Raw genomic sequence first — 14,726 nt, forward strand, 5'->3', positions numbered from 1 at the left:
AGTTTTTCTAAAGTCTAAAGACCATGGGATTACAGCACAAATATGCAAATATTTCCCTACATTAAAATATATAAAAAGCACAATTTCATTTCTCAAACTTTCCTACTACAAGATAGAAAAACTTCCTGGTCACAAATTTCAAAAAATGACTTAGCTTCACTTTACCATTCATCCATTGTAAGAAATTAAATCTACAATTGTTTGAACAGATACATTTAAAAGTTTTTTTCTGGAAATCTTGACCTAGACCACAGTTAAAGTTAAGCCCATCAGCACACTTAATATTACAATATGAAAAGGAACACTAACATAGTTACCTAAATGTTTTCCTCTATTTCTCATCAAGGCAATGATACACCATAACAGCCACAGTGCAGTTGTGATGCAGTACTGTAACACATCTCATTTGATCCCGACTTAAGTACTTGGTTCATACTTAAGCCGCATCACCAAAAACCTGACCTTCAAAAGTATGTTTAAAAAACCCTCTAATTCAGTGATCTCACACAAGTTCCATTAGATCATTATACGCAGGTTTCAAGCATCCTGAAGTAGAAACAGAATCATTTATGTTTAAATATTCAAAGCATTAAACTAGATCAGAGCTTTTGCTTGTAAAAGCGAGATAAATTTTAATCAAACCCAGGACTAACCATCATTTACATCAATTATTGATGGTACACTTGAGCCAAATCTACAGATCCATTCAAACACTTACAACTTGTGCAATTTTGAAATTGTACTCTTTTGTTGTACTACATTAAAACAAAGACAGACAAAAGGTTTCGAAACAAACTAGTACTGCGTACTTCTGAACTATCTGCATTGCAATTAAAACATAGCATGGGAAACTAACTAAAGGAAATGCACTGAAACGGAACCCACATTTCACATACCCAAGAAGGCTTTGAACATAATTCAAGTGCTATCCAATAAATGGGCAGAACAGAGTTCCATAGTTCAGAAAATCTAATTTATCAAACAATTGTAAGGCAGTATCCACAAGCATATAAAGGGACCATTGCTCAGCCACCCAAAATCTTAGCCCAAAGCACATGATTGACAAATAACCTGAAGGCATTTTATATAAGGGACACTTTCTACTATCAGCAGCAATGAAAAATAAAAGAAGAAACGTGTACCTTTCTGTTGGGATAACCACTTTGACTATGGCGTGCGACAGAGTCTGTATATGAAGTCACATCAGATAATAAAGATAGGATAATATGAGTATTGGAAACTTAAGCAGCAAGTATAAATATAAATACAAATGCATTTAAAAAACCTTCAAGCTAACATTTATACTGTTATAAATCAATACGTACTAAATTTAAAAAAGTACAAGCATGTATTTAAAACAACTGAAATAAGCCACTATAGTAAAGCAGGGATAGAAATACAGTGCCCTCCATAATGTTTGGGACAAAGACCCTTCATTTATTTATTTGCTTCTGTACTCCAGGTCATCCTTTAATGTAAAAACACAGCTGTAATTTCTACATGGTGAAACCAAAATGTATAAAAATGGCCTTTAATAAATTCTGACAATGTGCACTTTAACCACATGTGATTTTTTTCCTATTACAAATCTCAAATTGTGGAGTACAGAGGCAAATAAATAAATGATGGGTCTTTGTCCCAAATATTATGGAGGGCACTGTACCTGAAATACCAAAGATATTTGTCTTTGCAATGCGATGGAATTCGAGCCAGGACAAATGGCTGATGAGAGAATGCTTATGACATATTCCTGATACTAGAAATAATTAATGTGGAAATCTTTCCTGATGCTCAGAGTAATTGATATTTTGAACAGTATATTCAAAGAATATCAGACAATATTTTACAGTATAAATCATATACAGGTAGTTTAAAAGTGAAGTAACTTAATATATCAATGTGGAGTTTTGATTTGAAGATAGGCAGGATTTTCACCTTGTGACATGTGCGTAATTATCACACATTCTAGGGAACAGTCGTTTTCCAAATCTATAATTCACACTCAAATATAATGCTAAAATTTAGCACTGACATTAATTGATGAAAACAAATTGGAATATGGATAAAAAATAAATACAAAACTTCAATTGCCCAATTAGCAATCTTTGTCCTCGACCTAATGTGCAAAGTCGAAAGACAAATATATCTGAACAACTATTTAAAACACCAAGGAGATGTACAACGGCAAGGCAAAGCCTTTAGTTAGTAAATACTGTTGATATTATATTTGATATTAGATATTGAAGAATTGAAAGATTACAACTTCCAAATATTCTATTAAAATTATAATACACCTTCCTATCAAAGTTCTGGTAAAGTGCATAACGTGCACAATGTGGAATTTGAACGCAATGATTACCCAATGTAATTTAAAAAGCCTGTAATTTTTGTGGACAGAAGTGTAAATCCATCGAGAAAAATCCAATTTCATAAATGAGGTAACAAAGTCCTTGGACCCACTTCTTCCAATCGCACACAACTTCACTCATCTCTTCCCTTTATTCTTTATTCCCCAAAATATATTCTAGTGATGAATTTATTGAGATCCGCATGATGCCCCCCCCCCCCCCCAGAAGAGATGGGCATGTATTTCTTCTGCAGTTAATCCATTATTGTAGTGTATGGGTTTCAAACAAATATTGATTAAAATGTAGTTTTGGCATCTGTACTTGGGTCACGATGTGGAATACCATTATAGGGCTACATTGAAGTGGAAACATAATTGGGGGGAGGGGGGGGGGTGAGTGAACCCTGAAGCTTGAGAGGCTCCTTGTACTGCAAAGTGCCCATTGCGTGCTGATGTTGTTTCCATATGTGCTACGAGTCACCCATAGCTTTATCAATAAAAAATGCTGGCTAATGGTTGATCGTTCGTGTCAAATATTTAAAGGCAGAGGAGAGTTCTCTTTCTTAAAGAAAAATAAAGGAAATGTATTTTTTTAGATTTCTAAATCGTCCCAAAAATAAATAGAAGTCTTCTGCCTCAAAGTACCACCTTAATTGCAAGTTGATCCTCTATATGATGAAGGGTTTAGAGGAACAAAACCTCCCTTAGGGAGAGATTCCAATCATAAACACTGTTTAACATATCTTCCTGCCTGGATAATGGGGGGCTCAAAGCCGATGCATTACAAGTCAAGAAGCTGAGTGAATGGGTGAGTGGTTAACTGGTTGCCTAGTGCTGGGCTAGAGAAACTCTGCAGATCTTCCTCAATGATACAGGCAGAACCTACAGCAGGTCAAATTCTGCATGTTTTTTTGGTTGGAGTGGGCTCGATGGGTTGAATGGTCTTTTTCAATCACCTTTTTTAAACTATAATATTCTCTGCAGTTTTGAACACAATATTTATTGTAAAGTTGGTGCTATACAAGTGCAAGTTCTGTCTTTTATATTTGTGACAGACAAATTAAACATCTGACATAAACCAAAGTGCTGGAAGATCTCAGTGGTCAGGCAGCATCTGGGGAGGGAATGGACAGGCAGGGTTTCAGGACAGGAGCCTTCTTTTCAGTCTTGATTTAAGAAGAGTAGCAACCCGAAATGTTGTAAACCTTTTTCAGACTGTAACAGAGATTGAAGAAGGGATTCCGACCCAAAACATCCATCCTTCCCCAGATGCTGCCTGATCCGCTAAGTTACTCCAGCACTTTGCGTTATGCTTAAGATTCTAACATCTGTAGTTTCTTGTGATTCTAAAAAACTGAGAACGTTGAAATACAACATTCTCAAAGCAGATTACAAATTTCAGAGATTCAAAACACTCCGATATTAAATGCTTTGCATTAAATTGATGCCATTTGGAGCATCTGGGTTAAGAATTAAAAAAAACAAAAAGTTAATTTATTTGCCTGAAGGAATACTAGTAAAATATATAGCTAATAAAAACTCTACCACAATCTTCAGATGGCCATGAAAATTTTCACTGAAATTTCTAACGGACTAAATACCAACGCACATGTTAATGGCAGTGAATTCTATTTGAGCAAATTCCTCACCTAGGCTCTTTAAATTACCTTTTCAAAGTCATCTTGATTTTTCGGCTGCATTATTGGTGTTGTGGGATTCTTTAGTCTCTCCCGTGGTTGAGCGTTGAAAGGTAATCCAGATGGAGGTGGTGGTAGGGTTAATTCCATCATGGCAGGTGGAATATAAATGGGATGAGGTGGAATGGGCACAGCTTTCCCCCAGCCCAATTTCATTTCAAATTCCATTATAATTTTCCCTGAAAAGAAGTAAAACGTTGTGAACTGGTGAAATATTACTGTTTGCAACTTAAAACTTTACATGAAGGAGTTTCTGACTTCTTAAACAAATAAATATCTTCCCTATCCTTATGCGACTCTCAAAATTCGAGGGGAAAACAGTTCACGAAACTTTACCAATACAAAGCAAAAACAAAAAAACCCAGAAGAACTCATCGGATCAGGCAGCATCTGTTGTCTGTCCATTTCCTCCCACAGATGCTGCCTGATCTGATGAATTCTTCCAGCAGTTTATTTTTTTTATTTGCTCAAGATCCCACAGTCTATGGCCACCACATATCTCAATTTTACCAATACTAAACCTAGTAAACTAAATGAAGTTAAGAATACTTAGCATTTTCCTTTTGTTAGATAACTAGCTTCCATTCACTGGATACTTTGTCCACTTTTAGACCGCAATAGAAACACACTCCTTTAACTTTTCTCTAGTATTTAGAACCATTCTGACAATCTAAAAGCAGATTTTTAACAGTGGGTACATGCATACATCAGCAAATTTTGCATAACATTCAAGTACTTATTCCTCTCAGAATTTGGCACTTTTTGAAATGACCATTTTCACCACCCTTTGCCGCTTTAGTCTCTTGCTTTCTGCTCCTCTCACCCTATATTTTTCTGTATATCTTTTCACTTCCTGTTCATTACTTTAAAAATCTCTCTTGTTTATCTTTCCAATGCAGATAATAATTCAGGAAGACAGGCTTAAGTTACAATATTAGCTACATCTGAAATACATTAGGAAAACAAATTACGCTGTGCTGCAAGTGCTCCAAGGAAAATTCAGTTTTGGAGTTCTCCATAGTATGTTGGATGAAAAAAACAACATTAACGAGCCTGTATGTTTTGAAGCTATGCAGTGGATTCCCATGAGGAGAAACATAGCTGTTGACAAATTGCAGAACAACCTGGTCTTCAACAGCTGATCTTTCAGACAATTGCTTTTCCTTTGACTGTCAGCTACATAATTGATCACAATCCCAACAAATCTATACAGTGTTAGAATGAACACAGGACAATAGAAGCATTACACAGACTAACACATTGCAACATGAATGGCTAACAAGTACAAGCATGGAAAGATTAAAGGAAACACAGTCAGATGCACACAACCAATATTAGTACAAAAACGCATAGCAAGTCTACCTTCTCTATGTTGTAATGTTCACATTAGAATACATTTGCTTCTAATTACTCACCATTTAGATTTTTCAAAGCTCTTTCTGCGTCCCTTCTGTTCATGTAGGCTACAAATCCACAATTTCTTTCTCTGGCTCTTTCTTCTTCCGTTCTGGGCCACATAATCTTAACGCTAGCCAAGGGGCCAAAGCGTCCAAATTCCTGACATAGCATTTCTTCATTCATCTATGTATCAGAATGAAACATTGGGTATGGCAACTAAATATAGATGATTAGATATCATTCACTGCACAACAATATATCAATTCAACATTTCAGCAATATAATTAATTAATTTTCTTCAAGAATACAGTCAGTTTAGATATAAAAACTATTTTTTAATTTGGTACTTTTTAAGAGTGGTTTAAAATAAATCAATATAGTGCTTCACTTTAATGGGCAGAGGTATTATAATTCAAATGATTTTACCTTAAGTTTTCTAATTTCACACAAGAATTTCATTTAAAGTTTATTCGAAGATTAAAAGAAAATTAATGTTAGAATTCAATTGCCACTGGGCACATTAGATATGGCAATGTGTAGTTGGAGACCCATTCATCGTTTTGAATGATGGAAGTACGCAGCATGGAGAAACTCAGCAATAAGACCATGTTTATTGTTAAATGGAGGGATTGGAACATTTAGCCATCTAAAAATAGAAGAGCAACTTACACCAATTACCTTGTTGAAAAATAAATTATCTCCTAAGTGATGAGGAGAAACAATGAACTGCAGATACTTGTTTACAAAAAAAGACAAGGTCCTGGAGTAACTCAGCGAGTCTGGCAGCAGTTCTGGAGAACATGGATAGGTGACGTTTCAGGTGGGGATCCTCCTTCAGATTTGACTCGCTGAGTTGCACTGGCACTTTGTGCCCTTTTTTGTAAACCAGTGTCTGCAGTTCCTTGTATCTACATGAACATGATCAATGGTCATCACATCACTCAATTCCAAGATGGCGTCTTAAATCCAAGAGATAGATTCTCTCAATTCAGATCCATCGTTATAATTTTCTGTCAACCAATGCAATGGATTTAGATTTTGCATATAAACTCCAAATATATTGTTGTTATCAGATGATAATTGCATTGGTTTGGTCAATTAGGAAAAAAACAGTACCTTCGGATTAATGTTACCAATATACAAATTAGTCGTAGTCGGATCTCCCGCGTCATGAGAACCAGGAGTAAATTCCTCAAGTGCTATAAAGACAGAATTTAATACTTAAGTTTTCAAAATTAAATGCAGATGTTTAACATTTTTAAAAATATGAATCAGTGGTAATTACCATTTGTTTGTCTGTTTCGCCGAGAAGATTCAGCTGAAAAGAGAAAATATTTTTGTCTTGTTATTTAAAATAGAAATGTATTGAGACAAGTAAAAGTAGCCAACAAAAAAAATGGCAGCGACCATTTGGCACAGTAACTACGAATGCAGATCATATCCAACTGACTAAACCGTTTCCTTTTCAATTTTGCAAACCAAACAACTTGTAGTGAATAAAATTCATGACATCCGTAAAACAAATTAGCTTATGTTTACTGCACTAAATGTCAATCCACTGCTAAATTCACCAAACAACTAGTACTTGCAGCACCACCATGTATGCAAACACAAAATGTGGGGATTTTCTCCAGGTTATATTTTTAAGATACAATTACAGTTGGAAGAAGTTCACTCAGGAATAATGCGAGGCCTTAAAAAATGAAATTTTGAATGGTATTACAACATAGCCAGGCAAACACACCAAAGCATTAGCATACATATTTAGCGTATAGCATCCCAGGCATTTTGAGGAAACATTATTAAATCTAACTCAAGGACTTCTTTAAATTAACACCAGGAAACCAAATAAACTGAAGCATGACAGGTCGTGACAATTTCCATGCAAAGGTCATTTAGGTAAGTGGCTAAGAATGCAGCAGTAACTCAAATGTCCAAAGAAGGATGGTGATGTCTTAAACAGATTTAAACAATGGTCTGTAACTGCCCACAATAAAAGTTAATAGGATGTAGGTCTTTATACCTGGAACACTGCAGAACAAGACAATAATGAGAATTTAAAAAATGATTGGGGCTAAAACATATGCAAGCGAGCATGATGAACAGCTCTGGGCATCTACTATTAGCCAGGATATATTGACCACAGATGGAGACCAGCATTAATTTATCAGAATGATAAAGTTAATATCCTAACGTATTTAGAGACACGAGGAACTGCAGATGCTGGAGTCTTAAGTGAAAAATACTAGAGGAACTCAGCTTGTCAAGCAGCATGTGTGGAGGAAATGGACAGATGTGTTGGGTTGGGACCCTTCTTCAGACAAAAACATCATAGAAACATAGAAAATAGGTGCAGGAGTAGGCCATTCGGCCCTTCGAGCCTGCACCGCCATTCAATATGATCATGGCTGATCATCCAACTCAGCATCCTGTACCTGCCCTCTCTCCATACCCCCCGATCCCTTTAGCCACAAGGGCCACATCTGACTCCCTCTTAAATATAGCCAATGAACTGGCCTCAACTACCTTCTGTGGCAGGGAGTTCCAGAGATTCACCACTCTCTGTGTGAAAAATGTTTTTCTCATCTCGGTCCGAAAGGATTTCCCCATTATCCTTAAACTGTGACCCCTTGTCCTGGACTTCCCCAACATCGGGAACAATCTTCCTGCATCTAGCCTGTCCAACCCCTTAAGAATTTTGTAAGTTTCTATAAGATCCCCCCCTCAATCTTCTAAATTCTAGCGAGTACAAGCCGAGTCTATCCAGTCTTTCTTCATATGAAAGTCCTGACATCCCAGGAATCAGTCTGGTGAACCTTCTCTGTACTCCCTCTATGGCAAGAATGTCTTTCCTCAGATTTGGAGACCAAAACTGTACGCAATACTCCAGGTGTGGTCTCACCAAGACCCTGTAAAAACTGCAGTAGAATCCCCCTGCTCCTATACTCAAATCCTTTTGCTATGAATGCCAACATACCATTCGCTTTCTTCACTGCCTGCTGCACCTGCATGCCTACTTTCAATGACTGGTGTACCATGACACCCAGGTCTCGTTGCACCTCCCCTTTTCCTAATCGGCCACCATTTACGTAATAGTCTACTTTCCTGTTTTTGCCACCAATGTGGATAACCTCACATTTATCCACATATACTGCGTCTGCCATGCATTTGCCCACTCACCCAACCTATCCAAGTCACCTTGCAGCTAACACTGCCCCCCAGCTTCGTGTCATCCGCAAACTTGGAGATGTTGCATTCAATTCCCTCGTCCAAATCATTAATATATATTGTAAATAGCTGGGGTACCAGCAGTGAGCCTTGTGGTACCCCACTAGTCACTGCCTGCCAATCTGAAAAGGACCCGTTTACTCCTACTCTTTGCTTCCTGTTTGCCATCCACTATAATACTGAACCCCCAATACCGTGTGCTTTAAGTTTGTATATCATCTGTCCATTCCCTCCATACATGCTGTTTGATTCACTGAGTTCCTCCAGCAGAATATTTTTTTTTGCTCCTAACATATTTTGTTACTCTCTGTAAAACTGCTTCCTGAACCTGGTGAGCATTTCCTGGGTATTGTATTTTACTTTTAATATCCAGCATCTACAGCCTTTTGGTCTTGGATTTACCTGAATGAAACCCAGACTTCTGGGGTTGAATTACAAGTTCATAATATCTAGCGTCACATTCCTAAGATGTTATTGAAAATGTTAAAAGGAAATCTGCAACCACATGAGATGCAATTCTTGTAGAATTCCGCAACCACATAAGATGGTTGAGAAATTATTTCCTCTGAATATCTGTATTTCAGTCAAAGAGTTAGACAGCCTTTCAGAAGGGAAGCTAGGAAACACTGTTACGTGATGTGCGGTAGAAATTTGTAACTGATGTGTAAAATTGATTGAGTGGTGATCAAATTGGATTGAGTGGATTGCTGCAACAAGGGCCAAATTTGTTTCCCAGCAGGTTGCAAATGAAGATAACTTGCGAAAGAAATGTAGTGCTTTGGTGAACAAAAAGATAGGTGACATTTTAATTCCAATGGCCTTAACCTATTCTAAAAAAATTTTCCAAGAAGAGAATATGTTAGCTGTGGATGTGTTAGATGTAAGGGGTTGAGAGGTTAGATGAGGGAAAAGAGCAGAACATATTAAAAATGATGGATTTTGAATGAGTAGGTCTGCTCATTAAGTCCTGCCCATTTTTGCTGGCAAAAATCAGATTTTAAAAATGGCTTCTTTTGACTACCCCTTGCCAACAGCTGCTGAATTTCAGTGCCTTTAAAAATATGAATTGAATTGGAATGACTCACAATATAGAGCAGATATGCAAATACATCTGTGCAATACACATTAGATTGCATGTTCATTATTCCCTCAGGCAAAATCTCACACTGGGCCACGCAATGCAATGGATCAGGATGGAATGGAGACAATATTTTTCAGCACTGTGCCACTGTGAAATTTTACCCTTTGGTCTAATCTCAAGCAGCCTTCATGCGCCTCCCAGTGTTCAGTTGTAGGATGGCATTATATGCGCGAATAAGCAAATTCGGTATTCCGACTGCGCATGCCCAGTTCATAGGTCACTCGCAATAAACATTCTCGGCAACTGTGATGCTGCATGTATACAGACCTGCGTTTCATCCATAGTCAGGATCGAACCCGGGTCTCCAGCGCAGCAAGCACGGTTGAATTGATACTGGACCGTCCCCGTCACCTCCCAAATGTCCGGGGTGACCCTGGTCTGACGGGAACACCGGCCCGGAGGAGTGGCGGCCCAGGCTTACAGCCAGCGTGAAGAAGAGCTAACTCCAGCTCAACTCTGCATGTCCCGCCAAGTAACCGACAGCCCTGGACTAACGGGACTCCGGCCCAGAGCAGTGGCGGTCCAGGCTTACAGCCAGCGCGGAGAATAAGCGCCAACTTCACTGCTCCGGGCCGGTGTCCCATCAGTCCAGGCTGTCGGTTAACCCGGCGGGAGAGGCAGAGTCGAGCTGGAGTTAGCGCTTCTTCTCCACTCTGGCTGTAAGGCTGGGCCCCCACTGCTCCGGGACGGTGTCCCATCAGTCCAGGGTCACCCCGGACATCTCCGGCTGCCCCCAGACAAGGATGAGACACTTGGGAGGGGTCGGGGACAGTCCAGTAGCAATTCAACAGCGCTTGCAGCGGCGGAGACCCGGGTTCAATCCTGACTACAGATGAAACGCAGGTCTGTATACATGCAGCGGCACAGTTGCCGAGAATGTTTATAGCGAGTGACCTTTGACAAATCCCACGATTCCTTACATTTTTTGGGAAACTGAACTCGCTTATTGGTATTTGGATAGAACACATGAGAATGCAACTTTCTTGCTCAATGCTATCCCATTTTTCAATTAGAAACTTTGATAATCTATTATTCAGCCGGTCAGAAATTCTGACATTTCAGCACCTGGCTCACCAGCAGATATTTGTTATGTGCTACGACAATTCATTAGGGTCCCGGTTCTTATGTACTATTTAAACTCACTTGGTTCTGTATGCCTTTGTAGGGGGGCGCTGTCCTGTGCACGGCTGCCCAGCCAGCAGCTGTCTGTCTTTTCATCTTTTTATTTTTTATTTTAGTTAGTTAAGTGTTTTGTTAGGTCTAGACTTTTTTTATGTGGGGGGGGGGGGGGAAACTACCTTTCAGGGTCCCTAGCTGGTCGGAGAGGCAGCTTTTCTCCGGGCTGCAGCTTCGACCCGTCCTCGCGGCCTACCAGCGGGCCTGGAGCGGCGTTTCCTGTCGGGGACCGCCCAGAACCTCGGCTTCGGCGGCGGCACAGCGCTGGAGCGCTATCGCGGAGCGGAGCGGGCGATGCCTTGCCCGGGTCACCGCGCTGGAGCTCCGGTGAGCTGAGACCGCCGGGTGAAACATCACGGAGCTGCAGGACTGTGGAGCGATCAGCTGCGGGCGGCAGCGCTGACTTTACACCGGGAGCCTGGGATCTCTAGATGAGATCGCCAGTTGTGGAGCTCCAACCGGCGCGGCCTTGTTGGCTTTGGAAGCCGCGGCCTCCAGTACGGAAGCGGCCATTCCAGGGTTCCCAAGCCGCTGTGAGGACTCTCCCGACGCCGGAGCAACATCACCCGGCGAGAACGGCCTGAAACATCGGGCCTCCGTAGAGGCAACTGTGGAGGCCTCAATAGGCCCGACTATGGGTGAACTGGGGTTGGGGACTGGACTTTGTGCCTTCCCTCATAATGGGAACCATTGTGGGGGGATGTTCTTTATGTTTAAAACTCTTATTAATGTTATGTCTGTATTCCTTCTTTATGTGCTGCAAAATGGCAAGAAGCATTTCACTTCACTACACCTAGGTGTATGTGAATGTGACCAATAAAATACCTTTGATACCTTTGATGCCTTGCTCTGTTTAAACCTACCTGGTTGTTTCTCATGCTCCCATTAAACCAAACAAATTTACTGAAATGTTCCTGTGTAACATCTTAAAAAAATAATTTAAAACGTTGTTTTCAATAAAATAACAGTCGATAAAACTGAACGTCTGCTGGTTCAGCATCAAAGTCCCAACTGCACCAGATTAATGGAGTTTTATCGTACAAATTCAGTCATGATTTACCATCTAATTATTAAAAGAAACTAGAATTTTCTAAAATGCAGCAAGTGCCTTATTTGCCTATGTGCATCTTTACCCACTCTTTTGAGCTTTCTGATGGACATAAAGTGCACATCTAAACAATTATTGTTTTGGAAGTTAAATAAAGAGTTTTGGAAGTCCACATCCATTCCAATGGTGTCGAATGGGATAGTGGAGGATGGAGTTAAAGGGAAAGGGTTTCTTAAATGTGTGAGCGTAGAGACAGAGGGGTGTAAAATGACGGTAGAAGCAATAGGTAGCAAGGTGAAAAGTAAAAGTGGCAGGCCGGCAAATCCAGGGCAAAAATCAAAAAGGGCCACTTTTCAGCATAATAGTATAAGGGGTAAGAGTGTTGTAAAAACAAGCCTGAAGGCTTTGTGTCTCAATGCAAGGAGCATTCGTAATAAGGTGGATGAGTTGAATGTGCAGATAGCTATTAACGACTATGATATAGTTGGGATCACGGAGACATGGCTCCAGGGTGACCAAGGCTGGGAGCTCAACATCCAGGGATATTCAATATTCAGGAGGGATAGACAGAAAGGGAAAGGAGGTGGGGTAGCGTTGCTGGTTAGAGAGCAGATTAACGCAATAGAAAGGAAGGACATTAGCTTTGAGGATGTGGAATCGATATGGGTAGAGCTGCGAAACACTAAGGGGCAGAAAACGCTAGTGGGAGTTGTGTACAGGCCATCTAACAGTAGTAGTGGAGTTGGGGATGGCATCAAACAGGAAATTAGAAATACGTGCAACAAAGGTAAAACAGTTATAATGGGTGACTTCAATCTACATATAGATTGGGTGAATCAAATTGGCAAGGGTGCTGAGGAAGAGGATTTCTTGGAATGTATGCGGGATAGTTTTCTAAACCAACATGTAGAGGAACCAACGAGAGAGCAGGCTATTCTAGACTGGGTATTGAGTAATGAGGAAGGGTTAGTTAGCAGTCTTGTTGTGCGTGGCCCCTTGGGCAAGAGTGACCATAATATGGTTGAGTTCTTCATTAGGATGGAGAGTGACATCGTTAATTCAGAAACAAGGGTCCTGAACTTAAAGAAAGGTAACTTTGAGGGTATGAGACGTGAATTTGCCAAGATAGACTGGCGATTGATTCTTAATGGGTTGACGGTGGATATGCAATGGAAGGCATTTAAAGACTGCATGGATGAACTACTACAATTGTTCATCCCAGTTTGGCAAAAAAAAAAATCAGGGAAGGTAGTGCATCCGTGGATAACAAGGGAAATCAGGGATAGTATCAAAACAAAAGATGAAGCGTACAAATTAGCCAGAAAAAGCAGCCTACCAGAGGACTGGGAGAAATTCAGAGACCAGCAGAGGAGGACAAAGGGATTAATTAGGAAAGGGAAAATAGATTATGAAAGGAAACTGGCAGGGAACATAAAAACTGACTGCAAAAGCTTTTATAGATATGTGAAGAGAAAAAGAATAGTTAAAACAAATGTAGGTCCCTTGCAGTCAGAAACGGGTGAATTGATCATGGGGAACAAGGACATGGCAGACCAATTGAATAACTACTTTGGTTCTGTCTTCACTAAGGAAGACATAAATAATCTGCCGGAAATAGTAGGGGACCGGGGGTCAAATGAGATGGAGGAACTGAGCGAAATCCAGGTTAGCCGGGAAGTGGTGTTAGGTAAATTGAATGGATTAAAGGCCGATAAATCCCCAGGGCCAGATAGGCTGCATCCTAGAGTACTTAAGGAAGTAGCCCCAGAAATAGTGGATGCATTAGTGATAATTTTTCAAAACTCTTTAGATTCTGGAGTAGTTCCTGAGGATTGGAGGGTAGCTAATGTAACACCACTTTTTAAAAAGGGAGGGAGAGAGAAAACGGGGAATTACAGACCAGTTAGTCTAACGTCGGTAGTGGGGAAACTGCTAGAATCAGTTATTAAAGATGGGATAGCAGCACATTTGAAAAGTGGTGAAATTATTGGACAAAGTCAGCATGGATTTATGAAGGGTAAATCATGTCTGACGAATCTTATAGAATTTTTCGAGGATGTAACTAGTAGAGTGGATAAGGAAGAACCAGTGGATGTGTTATATCTGGACTTTCAGAAGGCTTTCGACAAGGTCCCACATAAGAGATTAGTATACAAACTTAAAGCATACGGTATTGGGGGTTCAGTATTGATGTGGATAGAGAACTGGCTGGCAGACAGGAAGCAAAGAGTAGGAGTAAACGGGTCCTTTTCACAATGGCAGGCAGTGACCAGTGGGGTACCACAAGGCTCAGTTCTGGGACCCCAGCTATTTACGATATATATTAATGATTTGGACGAGGGAATTGAATGCAACATCTCCAAGTTTGCGGATGACACGAAGCTGGGGGGCAGTGTTAGCTGTGAGGAGGATGCTAGGAGGCTGCAAGGTGACTTGGATAGGCTGGGTGAGTGGCCAAATGCATGGCAGATGCAGTATAATGTGGATAAATGTGAGGTTATCCACTTTGGTGGCAAAAACAGGAAAGTAGATTATTATCTGAATGGTGGCCGATTAGGAAAGGGGGAGATGCAACGAGACCTGGGTGTCGTGGTACACCAGTCATTAAAAGTAGGCATGCAGGTGCAGCAGGCAGTGAAGAAGGCGAATGGTATGTTAGCATTCATAGCAAAAGGATTTGAGTATAGGAGC

General features: G+C 40.2%; 1 protein-coding gene across 2 annotated transcripts in view; it reads right to left on the reverse strand.

Annotated features, from left to right (window-relative positions):
• Positions 1-14,726, reverse strand: part of LOC116979946 (U2 snRNP associated SURP domain containing) — a 133,917-nt gene that overhangs the window by 42,097 nt on the left and 77,094 nt on the right. Inside the window, exons 7-11 of one of the 2 annotated variants that reach the window (XM_033031900.1) lie at positions 6,728-6,760; positions 6,559-6,641; positions 5,460-5,625; positions 4,015-4,223; positions 1,143-1,186 (exon numbers count right to left, since the gene is read on the reverse strand). In XM_033031900.1, coding sequence (XP_032887791.1) covers positions 1,143-1,186; positions 4,015-4,223; positions 5,460-5,625; positions 6,559-6,641; positions 6,728-6,760 — 535 coding nt within the window. Of the gene's footprint in view, positions 1-1,142; positions 1,187-4,014; positions 4,224-5,459; positions 5,626-6,558; positions 6,642-6,727; positions 6,761-14,726 lie in introns of those variants that run through there. The other variant, XM_033031901.1, reaches the window with a different exon arrangement.

The sequence above is a fragment of the Amblyraja radiata genome, chromosome 13 (assembly GCF_010909765.2).
Source record: "Amblyraja radiata isolate CabotCenter1 chromosome 13, sAmbRad1.1.pri, whole genome shotgun sequence".
In the NCBI taxonomy this organism is placed as follows: Eukaryota; Metazoa; Chordata; class Chondrichthyes; order Rajiformes; family Rajidae; genus Amblyraja; species Amblyraja radiata.